Source organism: Acomys minous (genome assembly GCF_964271855.1).
Source record: "Acomys minous genome assembly, chromosome: 11".
NCBI lineage: Eukaryota > Metazoa > Chordata > Mammalia > Rodentia > Muridae > Acomys > Acomys minous.
The window spans coordinates 2,144,344-2,156,852 of NC_140492.1; the positions used below are offsets into that span (position 1 = coordinate 2,144,344).

General features: G+C 46.9%; 1 protein-coding gene across 1 annotated transcript in view; it reads right to left on the minus strand.

The window, feature by feature from the left end:
• PCP4 (Purkinje cell protein 4) overlaps positions 1–12,509 on the minus strand; it is a 59,347-nt gene that overhangs the window by 22,419 nt on the left and 24,419 nt on the right. The window contains exon 2 of the mRNA XM_084800810.1: positions 8,344–8,395. Coding sequence (XP_084656936.1) covers positions 8,344–8,395 — 52 coding nt within the window. The remainder of the gene's footprint in view (positions 1–8,343; positions 8,396–12,509) is intronic.

Below are 12,509 nucleotides of genomic sequence, written 5' to 3' on the forward strand. Positions count from 1 at the left end.
GACAACACCTGTCATTGAACCTGAAGCTCACCAATTTGGCCATCGAACTTCAGGAATCTCCCCGTCTCTGTCTCAGTACCAGGGTTATAGGCACACTGTGCAACACCCAGCTTCTATGTGGACACTAGGGATGTGTGGTAAGCACCTGCCGACTGAGCCTGCTCTCCAGCCTCTGCCTTGTTTTTGTTGTTTCCTGAGGGAGGCTCTCAGGCTGCCCACTTGCTGCTGATACCTTGCACGGCCCAGGCAGGTTCAGACCTTCACTGAACCGCACACTTCGGTGCAGTTTGATCAAGGGGATAAAAAACCATTTTTGCCACCCATCTCAAGTCCTTGAGTTAACTGACAATGCCAAGAAATGTCTGGTTATCTTTATGTTGGACCAAGATAGCAATTTAGCGGTGGTACAAAGAAAATAGACTCTGAAATGAGCATTGTGTGTTAATTGCTTTTTAAAAAAATAAAAATAAAATATTGGATCTGATGCCCATCATGAGCTGGCCTCGTGAGCAGACAGCTGGGCTGTGTGAAGCGCCCCCACAAGTTTCCATTCCTCACTGAGGCCTACAATGAGTGCCATTGCCCCGCCCTTCGTAAATAATAGAAAGGGAAAGAGAGGTTGTGAGCCAAGCAAGCAAGAATAAGCTGGGGCTCTTCCTCCCAGAACTGGAGCTGGAGGAACACTTGCTGGGCTTTCAAGACAAACCCCTAATATAGTTTCCCATGACCTCTGCACTCTGGATGACCATGAGAGGCATGCTGGGCACCTGCCCATCCCGGCCACCAACAAGAGAAATATGTCACGCTGTGGGCCAGTCCACTGGGCTCGATTCTAGCGTAGGGCCAAAGACTTCACTATCTCATTTTGAAGTAATTCTTAAAAACATGATTGACAGCTAGCTTGGTTCTCAGTCTCCATAAAGCTAGTGAAAACTGTTCGCTTTCTTTTCAGGGGAGAATAAGATTACAGAAGAGTCAAATACACCACTTTTCGATTGAACAGAGTAAAATATTGAGCCCAGTCTTCATGATTAATTAATATTGATCAGAAACTGACTTGTTATTCATTATGAATGTTCTGGAAGTCAGTCACTTAGTTGAGCAGAATTTACATAAGCTCCCAACAGTCCCCAAGAGCTGTCCCCAAAGGTGTATTTAGAGAGTTTCCTCTTACAAATTCTGAACCATCCTCCCTCGAGCCTGAAACTGGAGTGAACCAGCTTCCATCCACACCCTGGAGACACAGAGGTGGCCAGGCTTCAAGCCGAGCCTACATGGCTTTACTGAGGACACAGATCAGCCAAAGAGGGACACCAACTCTCTGAGAACATCAGACTCTGCACCTGCTGGAAGCTGCCCGTGCAGGGGCACCCCAGCATTCTCACATGCTGGCTGCTCCCTGTCAATCCTCACTAGTGTGAAACTTACTCATTTAAACCATTTCCTCACATGGCCCCAGCTAGAGCAGAAACTGCTTCTCACCTCTGGAAAACTGCTGCCGGCAAAATCAATTCTCTAAACAAGATTAGGACTGCTTCACCTACTGAGACAGAGAGAGAGAGAGAGAGAGAGAGAGAGAGAGAGAGAGAGAGAGAGACAGAGAGACAGAGAGACAGAGACAGAGAGAGACAGAGAGAGAGACACACAGAGACACAGAGACAGAGACAGAGAGACAGACAGAGAGAAACAGAGACAGACAGAGATTTGCAAGCACACAGAAAATACTATTTCCATACAAATTGTGGGGCCAGATGCAGAGCAGATGGCTGCTCCAGCACAGCATGCCACCATCCACATCACAAGCAAAGCTAAGTCACCGTGTGACCCCAGATGAGGAGAAGATGGATGGTGGTCAAATCCGCCATCAGGCCAGTTCTGGGTGCAGGGTATGAGGTCCCCTCTGCTCTGGCCCATATGAGAAAATGAACATTAAACAACCAGGCCACCATAGGCACTGCGTATGTCAGCCCTGCGGTCTACTGATTAACTCATCCAAAACATGTTTCCCAGACTGATGTGGTGCCCAAGCCTGGAGCTGCAAATGAAAGTCTGGTGTCTAAATTATTGTACTTTTCTCATCTGACAAAGTAACTGATAAGCAGAACTTGAAGCTGCCCTGTCTCCTGCTTGAGAAAGGGCTCTAAAGGGCAAAGGTCAATACCCTCCAAGATCATGGTTTTGTTTTTGTTTTTTTGTGTGTGGTGGGGGGGGGGTAGAGGGGGGGAGCTTAGGATGATCTGCAACATTCATCATTTCAGACTGTCATTTGGACATATGCCTGTGAGTTACAGTTTGATAATCAGCTGGTCCAATCTTCTTATCCAATGTTCAGTGTCAAAAGGGGAAAGATGGGAAGAAGGAGGGACAAAAACAAGGGAGGAAGTTGGGAAGAGAAGAAAGAAAGAGGAGAGGAAAAGAGGAAAGGACATGGAGAAAGGAGAAGGAAGGATGGGAGGTCAGAGCATCCCGCCACACGGCCAGCAGCTTGTCAAGGACACTCAACCCGAAGATGAGAAGCGTCAAGTTTCTCCAAGATGCTCCTTGGGTATCAAAGTCACTACGCTGCTCAACCCGAAGGGCAAAACATCTTTTTAAGAGCCATTCTGCTAACTCACATTGATGGCGATAAATCCAGTCAGTACTGATCCCTGAGCCGACCCTCACAGAGGAGTCATCCACTTGTTCAACAACGCTATGCGTGAGGCAGGCTCATTTGCAGCCCCTGAGGGTTTAAAGGCCTGGCTCAATAAGCAATTCCAATCTCACTCTTGCCCCCATCTGGGTCAATATTAGAAGCAACCCTGGGCATCCATCCCTTCCTCCTGGAGCACAGATTCTGAGCGGGCTCAGAGCCAACAGCACAAAGGACTTATCCCTGAGTTTCAGACGTACGTGTGTGTGTGTGTGTGTGTGTGTGTGTGTGTGTACGAATTGATTGTTTCAAATAAGAAAAGAAGAAATGCAACAAGACAGCCTGATAGAGACTAGAGCCCTTTGATTTTTCACCCTGAAGGCCTGGTGTGCTAGTGTCTGCAGAGCTGTGCTCCGTTCGCCTGTGGGGCTGCTGGCTTCTGCAGCATGTGGTTTACTGCAGAAGCAGAGACAGAAAAGGCTCCTCAGCCTGGGAGACACCACAGAAGAGAGTTCTACACATCCAGGTGCCACCTGGCTTATATGCAACATGTTTCTGAGGTGAGTTTCAAGTTGTCGCTGTCCCTTTCAGGGGTTGGAATCTCAGCTCTGTATTGTGATGCATGTAGCATCAACTTCTTGGTGGGAACTCGGTATCCAGTCTCCACCGATCTTCCAAATGTGCTGATATGCTTTCTCCCACTCCTAACACCAAAATGGAATGCCGGGAAGCTTGTGCCTTATGTAAAGCCCAGAACAGCCACATAACTTCCAGATGCACCCAGGGAGGCCACAGGCACTCCATAGCCTTTCTAGAAGTCACACTTCTTCCTCTTGCCTTCCATGCCAGCCTTCCTAGACACAGGCGCAACAGCACCTGGGCAGCACCTTCTAACAATGCTCTTCTCTCCTGGGCACGGGAATGAGCCCTCTGTCACCTCTTGCCCACCCCTGAACATGTGGCATCGCACCACATGCTGGTTCAAATCAAATCGTGATGGGTTGAACAGATCCGAAGAACGATCAGCCCACGTCAGTATGTGGGTCTTGATAACCTGTCAAGCATGGAGAACAAAGACAAGACTGTTGATGGCTAGTGGGCGACATGAAGCCAGGGAGTGGAGAGGGCAAAGTGCATGGGTGCACATTTGAATCCTGTTTCTTATTTGAACCCTCAATTTAATGGTAGTATACGTGTCTGTGTGTGAGGTAACCAGGTCTACCCACATACTTGGGAGTGGGAAAATGAGAAATGTACTCTCCTGTGTACCAGTGGGTGGATTCCCTCAAAAGCAAAGGTAATAATAAACTTGAGTTCCTATGATTTGTATTTTATTTGAATAGGAAGAGGACAGGACCTAATATAATAAGGCACTTCCCTCATTACCATGTAATGATGCAAAGTCTCTCACCTTCTGCCTCATATCCTTCAGCAATTAGAAACGTCTTAGTGGCTGCACCTTCCCCACAGAAGAGAGAGCCCTGAGGAGCACAAGCCTGCTTGTGAGCACGCTGCCCTTTAGAGCAGAGTCTCTTCTCGAGTCACGTGGTATTTATTTGCCGGTCACTCTCAAAGCAGAGTCTTTAGAAACAATACACCTTGGCTCAGTACATCAGGAGGACTCTGTCCCGGTTTTTAAAAGCCAATGTAGCTGGGGCAGGCAGCTCAGAGCGGCCTCTCAGAAGGGCCATTACTCATAAATGTCCCCTTGAGGTGGGAAGTCCCCCACAGCTGCTCTTCTCTGGTGCCTTTCTACTTCCATTCGTCAATACAGAAATTTAACCCAAGTCTCTCTAAGTGACCAATATCAGGTTACACATCAAACACCCAGAAAGGAGATGTTCTTTTGCAAGAATAAACAGGTTATTAGTACTGAGCTGTGTGCATTCAGAGAGCATCTGTGTTTATAAACATGATTGGGCTTAATTTTGCTGTCTGGACTGCGAAGATCTGCCACTGGGGCCATGCACCATTGTTTCACTGAAATGGAAAATTACATCAGGAGCAAAGGTTCCCAGGGCCTGACTCAGCAGGCAGCCCAGGATGTCCTGTCCACGGGGCCTCGGAAATCTCCGCATCACCCACATTCTAATGCCCAGGCTGACAAGATGGCTCCACCAGTAAAAGTGCTTACTGCGCAAGTGTGAAGGACTGAGTTCAACCCCCAGGGCCCATGTAAAATGTGGGGGCTCTGGGGTACCGTCATATATACAGAGTTCTGGGGAGATGGAAACAGGTGGACCACAGGCCAGCTGGCCTAGCAAAACCAGTGAGCTGCAGCCCAGGTTCAGTGAGAGAGAGAAAAAAGAAAGAAAAGGTGAAGAAAAATAAACGCACTTGCCCATGTGCACTTGCACACATAGGAGCATATTTACACACCAAAGAAATCATAACTCTAATATTTAAGGTGAACACTGCCACCATGGGTCGGTGAGGTGACTCCAGAGGACCTGAGTTCAATTCCTAACACCCACTTCTGGTGGTTTTCAAACACGTGTAATTCCAGTTCCAGAGGTATCGGCTGCCTCTGCAGGCACCCCGTACTCACGGCACAGACAGAGGGGAGAGAGAAAGAGAGGGTGAGAGTGAGAGTGAGAGTGAGCAAGCAAACAAGAGTTGAGAGAGAGAGAGAGAGAGAGAGAGAGAGAGAGAGAGAGAGACAGAGAGAGAGACAGAGACAGAGAGAGAGAGAATTAAAAATAACAAAACTGAACATTAAAAACTAAAATTTGCCACCGTACTTTAAATGACTATACAAAGTCTGGAAACCTGGGGCGGGGTGGGGTGGGGGGCTGGGGTTCACTGGGCTGATACCTCAGGAAAGTGAGGAGGACTTTAGGGGTGTTTAGGACAGGAAGAAATGCATAAGTGTCATTTTCGTGTAATGATGACAGCTACAAGAATTTCCAGAAACCAGGTACCTAGCGCCAGTTGCCCTGTGGCAGAGCCCAGGAGGCACGCCCCCTTCCTTGTTACACCTGCGGTCTGTGATGAAAACTGTTTCAACACTGACAGATCACTTCTCGAGTTTTCGCGCTTTACATGTCAACAGAGGCCTCAGCTGAACCCATGTTTGGAATCGTGGCATCGCTGGCTCGTGGATGCTAACAGAACTGGGACATCCTGCTCCTCACCCTGAGGACTGGCGTGCGGCTTGCACAGCCTTTGCTGTTTCATATTGCACACATCCGTTCCCAGGGCTCCTTGCTCCTTTAACACTCGTCGGCAGCTTCATTTGATATTAGCAGGAAACATACATTAACGTGATAGATATCCCTTGGTAATTGCTCTGATAGAGTAAAATAACTTGACTTTTAATGTGATTTAATATTAAGCTAAAGCAGAAATTCTAAGATCCAGGAACTCAAGAATAAAAAAAAAACTAAGTGGCTTTGATTCTTTAGGGAAATGTGAACATTTTAGCGTGGTCTTTTGGGGGCTATTGTTAGCCGTTGTATTTGCTCATTTTTAGAGATAAAAAGCCTCCAAAAGGCTTACTAGTGTAACAATATATTATATACAAATATATATGCAGTTTTTCCTCAAAGAAAGGTATACCTTGTTTATAATAATCTGGATTTAAACAGTGCCATTATCCTACAATTATCAAATAATACCCAATTTCTTTTTGCCACCTAGAAACAAATTTTCTTTTAATATCTAGGCTTATATAACAAAAAGCCTTATCCACAGCATCTTGAATTTTTCCATTTGATTAATTTTTATACTTCCAAAAGAGCTAACTCCATGTCCGCTGATGCAAACCAACCTTTAATTGGCAAAAATTCCAGCTTTTGAGTGGCAGAAAGGTACATTCTCCATAAGAGCCAATCATGTCTGTGGGTACAAAGCCCAGGGCAGGAGAAAGCCAGCGAGCAGCGGCATGGGTCACAGGAGAGCTGGTGCCAACTCTCCCATCACCACGCCTCACCGCCAGGCTCCAGGCTGCTCAGATATCCAGACTGGAACAGGAGGCTCAAAGTGCAGACCAGCGGCAACCTCATAAAGAAGATTATAAAAGATTTGGTTGGATCATAAAAAGTTTTATTCCCTTTTTTTTAAAACCTTGCTCTCTCCCAGGCACACGGTGGAATTTTCCAGAAGCTGCACATCATGGGGCATTGCAGCAGACTGAATGCAGAAGCAGACAGGAGACTCAGCTGGCCTCTGCCGGCCAGTCATTAACAAGAGATATAAAACATCACCCCTCGTTGCACTAAATATGCCTGATGCTTTGAAGCATAGGATGTTTTCATCAATACACATCTCTTCGGTTAATATGTGGGATGTTTATTACTACTTCGTAAAAGGCTGACGTATAAAACTTGCTCCATTTTCATTTCCAGAAGAGGAAGCACCAATAGACAAGCTGACGCACACTAGAGAGGTTTGTGAGGTCTTCTGTCACTGTCAAGGTCACAGAAGAGTTACACTAACAATCTGGGGACTCTAAGGAGTCTTTGGACTGTTAAAAAAACAAAAACAAAAACAAAAAAACAAAAAACAAAACAAACAACATAGTCCTACGGCTGTGAGAGAGTTTGCAGACACAAACTTCAGTTGGAAGGTGCATATAGCCGTATGACCAGGAGAGTCAGTGAGCGACTCGTGAGGATGGTCCTTCCTCACTGAGAACCAACAGCTCCCCCAGCCTCCTCCATTCTAAGCTCTATCTCGATCTCTCTGTGCTTGCTGACCTCCTTGACAGTGTCCCAAAAGCTCCAAGGCCTGCACAGGAAAGAGATCGGCTCTGGGCATAAACATTAGGCACCCTCAAGTTCAAGAAAGACCCAGTGCCCTTCCTTCTCGTGACTCGCTCTGATAAGGTCATCGTCTACACAGCAATAAGGTGACTATTCTACCTCAACAGCTCCGACTCTGACCAGAGGGCGAGGCTCTCCACTGGAGTCTTGGTTGTTACAAAAACTTGCACTATTGGACACCAGCTGGAGCAACAGGGGTTTTCCACAAAAGGAGACCACATTTTCTAATTCATAAAATTTAGGGACATCCAGAATCAATCACCCTCAGAGCAACCCGGTAGTCCTCAGGACGTGTGGGTAAAGGGTTCGCTACCCACTCAGTCTCCTCCGCCCCAACCCAGCTCTTCCACACCAGTCTTTAGCTTCCATAAAAATATGGGCTTACTCCTGCGACTAAAGATGGTAGTGGTGTCTGAAACGATGGAAGGCGCATGTTCCCAGGACCCCTGTGGCTTTATCTGTGGGTGACTCTCAGCAGAAAAAGCAGGCGCCCTGACTCAGCCCTGGGTCCCGAGTGCTCCTAAGGGCAGAACCCAGTTTCCCACTCTCCACCCAGGATCTGAGCACCTCACAGTTTTCAAAGCACTTATCTAATTTGGTCTCGTTTTGTAGCCTCACAGCAACTCGGGTGGATTCTCACCAGCCCTAATGAAGAAAGCAGAGGACTATATTTGCACTGTAATTAGCATGTTGCCCAAAATGGGCGTCCCCTTCTGGGAGGGAAACTGCACTTAGAATCACATTTAGCTTGCTCGGGTTTTTCTCTGTAGAGCCGGACCACCACAGGGCTCACTGTGAGTTGCTAAAAAGCCACTCTAAACTGAAGTGCAGGCATAAATAGCAAGTCGATTTGGGTAGAAGGCTCTAGAAGGCAGGGCTCTGGGTTACGCATACCCAGGGAGATGCGGACGGAGGAGGGTAGGCAGCAGGCCTTGCCGGCCATCTTACCGTTATCTCCCGACGTCTTGTCTTTTCCATTGGTCGCTCCAGCACTTTGTCTCTAAAACACATTTAAGAAAAGAAAAAGAAATGATCAGACGTATTTGGGACTAATTTTTGCCTTTCCTGCTAATCCAAATATCTCTCCTATCACACTAAGTTCACAGTTACCATAGCTAACACAGAGAGTTCAGCATGGTGCTGGGGGGGACCATGAAACGGTGTCTCACACCAAAAACCTGCTGAAGTCGCCCGCCACCTCCCTCATCGGAGTCCACTGCTGGCTGGACACAACTCAGGGGTTGCATGAAAAGCCAGAAGGTGAGAGTTGTTGATTTAGTGTAATCTCATCCAAACAGTAGAAAGTAGGCAAGGCTGTGCCAAGCACAGCGCTGCTGAGGCTGGCCTCGCACCACCCTGTTCTCACACCAGGCACAGGGACTCTTATGTGGACCCTTCCTCCCATTGCTGACCCACTTTATTTATCACCGTCTCTGCATGGCCTAGGCATTTCCATTTGTCCACTTTGGCATGAAGTCTGAAAAGCATTATGAGTTGGTTTTGTTTAATGTACTTTTGTTCTTTGACAGTTTTGTGCAGGTTTATAGTGAATTCTAATCATCCCTAATTAAACTCAGTAAGAGGAAACGGCTTTTAAGGTTACATTTGAATCAGTCTGGGAGATTCTTTGAGCAGTCTCAAGATATATGTGAGGCCTAGCGCACATGTCAACAGAAGGCAAGTCTCTTCAAGGGTTACTATAGTCTGTGCAGTTAGTTATTCTGATCCATGGAGGAAGATGCACACAAGTGTTTGGCAATTGTCAGAATGATCAATTATCAGAATTGACAATTATCATAAGCATCAATTTGAAAAGACGGAAAGAGATTGCAATGACTCTAGTTTCCAGGAGAAGGAAATGGGGCCATAGGAAGAGTGGTTTACCCAAGGCCGCGGAGCCAGTGAGAACCAGGGACCCGGGCTTCTCCCCCAGGGAATGGGACCCTAAGGAGAGTATGACATAATCACAGCAGAGGCGTTTTGGAAAGACAGACAGCCAACCAGAAAGGACAAACCACCATAAGTGACCCCTAGGGAATGACAGTAGCCTCAGAGTTTATACCAGGTGCTCAGAGTTTATGCCTACAACAATCTCCTGAAGGGGAGTCGGTGCCCTCTGAGGCTCACTGCTGTCATAAGGAATTTTTAGGTCTTTAGTCAATAGGGACTCACGAATCATCCAGGTCCTAATCGGCGTAAACAAACAGAGTCAATGGTAAATACAGATGTTGTTGGTATAGTTAAATGTCCTTTGAATGCTTACCGCCCTGAGCAAATGATAACGCGACACCACGCCAAAGGGAAACTCCCCTCTAGTGTGTTATCGATACCATCATCCCACACCCTTGTCACGCTGAAAGCAAACATCTCCCAGGTCAAAGGTTCTACACTCCTCCCAGCGAGGCAAGCATCTCTCCGGCATGCATAGGCGAGGTGGCAGGAAAGGTCACTTCTTCATATTTAATTTGGAACCTTTGGGTTTCCACAGTGATAGACTTCCCAGTGTTCAATCCCCAGCCAGACATCAATTATGCCTGCCATGGTGCCCATCCCCCACCTGGTAGAAGATGTGACATAACCAGTTTAATGTAAACCAGATAGCACATTCCTTGCCTAGAGCAGATGTATGGGTACCAATGGCCGTTTCTTCTGATCTGGCTTTAATTTGATGCCACCTCTGCTTCTCTGTCATACAAAGCTGGTAAATGTGTGGCTTCTGATGGAGATGAAGTACCCAAATAACCCACTATCTAAGCCCTTCCTTGAATAATTCATAGATGGAAGAAGATAAGAGGAAAATTGTGCAGAATGAAAGGTGAGACTTTTCAGGGCAGAATAAAGACAAATTAAATGGAATACAAGTGCAAAGCAGGTGCAGGCACAGCCTCACATCATCTTAAAATGCCTTTAACACTAGTACCTTTCAGATGCCACAAATGCCACCTGGGTCTGTAAAAGATCACTCTTTAGAAACCCGAAGAGGACCAAATGATATGTGCACAGGGAAGAAAAAGATTCACTCTTTCAGGATCTCTAAGATGGGGGTTTGGTGTCAGCTCTTGTATGATGGAAACAAAATGGAGCTGGTAGACGTCACAAGAGATGCTGTCTCAGGTCAGAAAATGATACTGACAGGAAAAAAAAGCGTATCATTGAAAGCGTCTTGCTTCAAGACCCTGGTGATAGTTTCAAAGGAAGGCTGAGTACAAAGGAAGGCACCCAGACATTTCCATGTCTCCAGAGTCTGGTCCTCACACAAGCTCACTGTACTGTCCTACTGTGTGAGGCAACAGGTGTCCCTGAACTAAGGAGCAGAGGGTCCAGGCCAGGGCCTGGGGCTGTCAGACACCACCAACTCTGAATTCTGACCGTGTCTTTAATGAGGTGTGTGTTCTCACCAGCTTCATCAGCCTCGCTTTAGTAGCCTAAGACGCAGGGCAGAACTTAGTACACGGCCACCAAGCTGAGTAGTGCCGAGCCAGAATTACAGTCCAAAGACCAGGTGCTCAGGTCCTGCTCTTAGCCACCAAGCAAGACCGTCTCTCACACTGCGTGTCACATCTCTCCTGAGCTACCACCACAGCAAGGAGGAAGACCAAAGAAGGGAATCGGTGTCTTCGCCTAATGAGGCCTCATTAGCACCCACCAGCTAGAAGTATCAAGAATGCTTGGATTATAAGAAGAAGTAGCCAGACTAACAATAAAGGGCTGAATAGCAGGACAGCTGTGAGAATTCCTTAAGCTTATATATAGCACCAGTACCAGAGTTAAACTATGCTAAAATAAATGACTGTGGCTGGAAAAATGGGTAGATGGATCAATGGATGGAATAATTAATAGGCAGATCAATGGATGGGTGGATGGGCAGATAGATGGATTGTTGGATGGATGGTTGGACCAATGGATCAGTGGGTGGATAGATCAATGAATGGGTCAATAGATGGGTTGGTGGGTGGGTGGATGGATGGACAGACGGACGGACAGACAGATGGATGGACACATGGTTAGAGAGTGACTGGATAGGTTGTAGACAGATAAGTGGATGGGCACGTAGGTGAGTGCGTGGGTGAACACATGAAGGCCATAAAGGAGAAGAAGGGAAATTTTTATTTTTCATGAGGAGGTGAAGCCCCACCCTTGGGAAGGAGGCTGCCTTGCCATTCCATCACCACTCTGAGCCCAAAGGCAAAAGAAGAGCTGGTTCTTCCCTCCATCCTTCACCAGCTCTATCTATGACATCATCATCCTGAGGCAATGTTGCCCACTACACAAAACATTAAGAATGGACTCTATTATAATTACATCAAATGCTAATAGAAACAAACACAGTCAACAGACAAACCCTGGGCTAAGATTCGGGAATTTTGCAACCTTTTCTAGAAAATCAGAAATAGCCCAATGGTATCATGAATGGCACCACTGTTATCCAGCCTGGATGTCTGCATAACTTAACATATTAGTATATGCAGAAGGCAGAGAAAGGTCACTCCAGGCAAATATACCTAACTACAACTTACCACGCCAACTGCCAAATAACCACAGTTAAAGTCAGGTATTAAAAATATAATCTCAGAATAGTCTGGAAACCCAAACACGAGTGTGTCAGAGAGTTCCGAGGGCGTCTCCTTCTACTGTCAGCAGAAATCTGATTGGGTGTTTTCAGGTAGTCAAAGGTCTGATTGGGTGTTTTCAGGTAGTCAAAGGTCTGATTGGGTGTTTTCAGGTAGTCAAAGGTCTGGTTGGGTGTTTTCAGGTAGTCAAAGGCCGTGCGCATCAAGAATGAGAGCGGCTGATGTGCATAAAGACTTGCTTACTGTCTCTTCTGAAGGCAGGGGGCGTGCCTTGGAGGCCAAAACTCAGCCTCCATTTCTATCACAGCAAAATCTGCGCCCTGGGACCTCTTCGTCCTATTCCCAGGAGAAGCCTACGGAGTCTGGTCCTCTGCTCTTCAGCAAGTCTTCAGGTCCTATGCTGCCCACCTCCTGCCTCGCCCCACCATAGCTAGTCCACTTTCATAAAACATGCACATGTGGCTCCTCCAGAGCTCTCTGTCCCCCACAGACATGGCGCCCTGGCCCATAGGATGAGTGTGTGGGAGAGTGGCCATCTCTTCC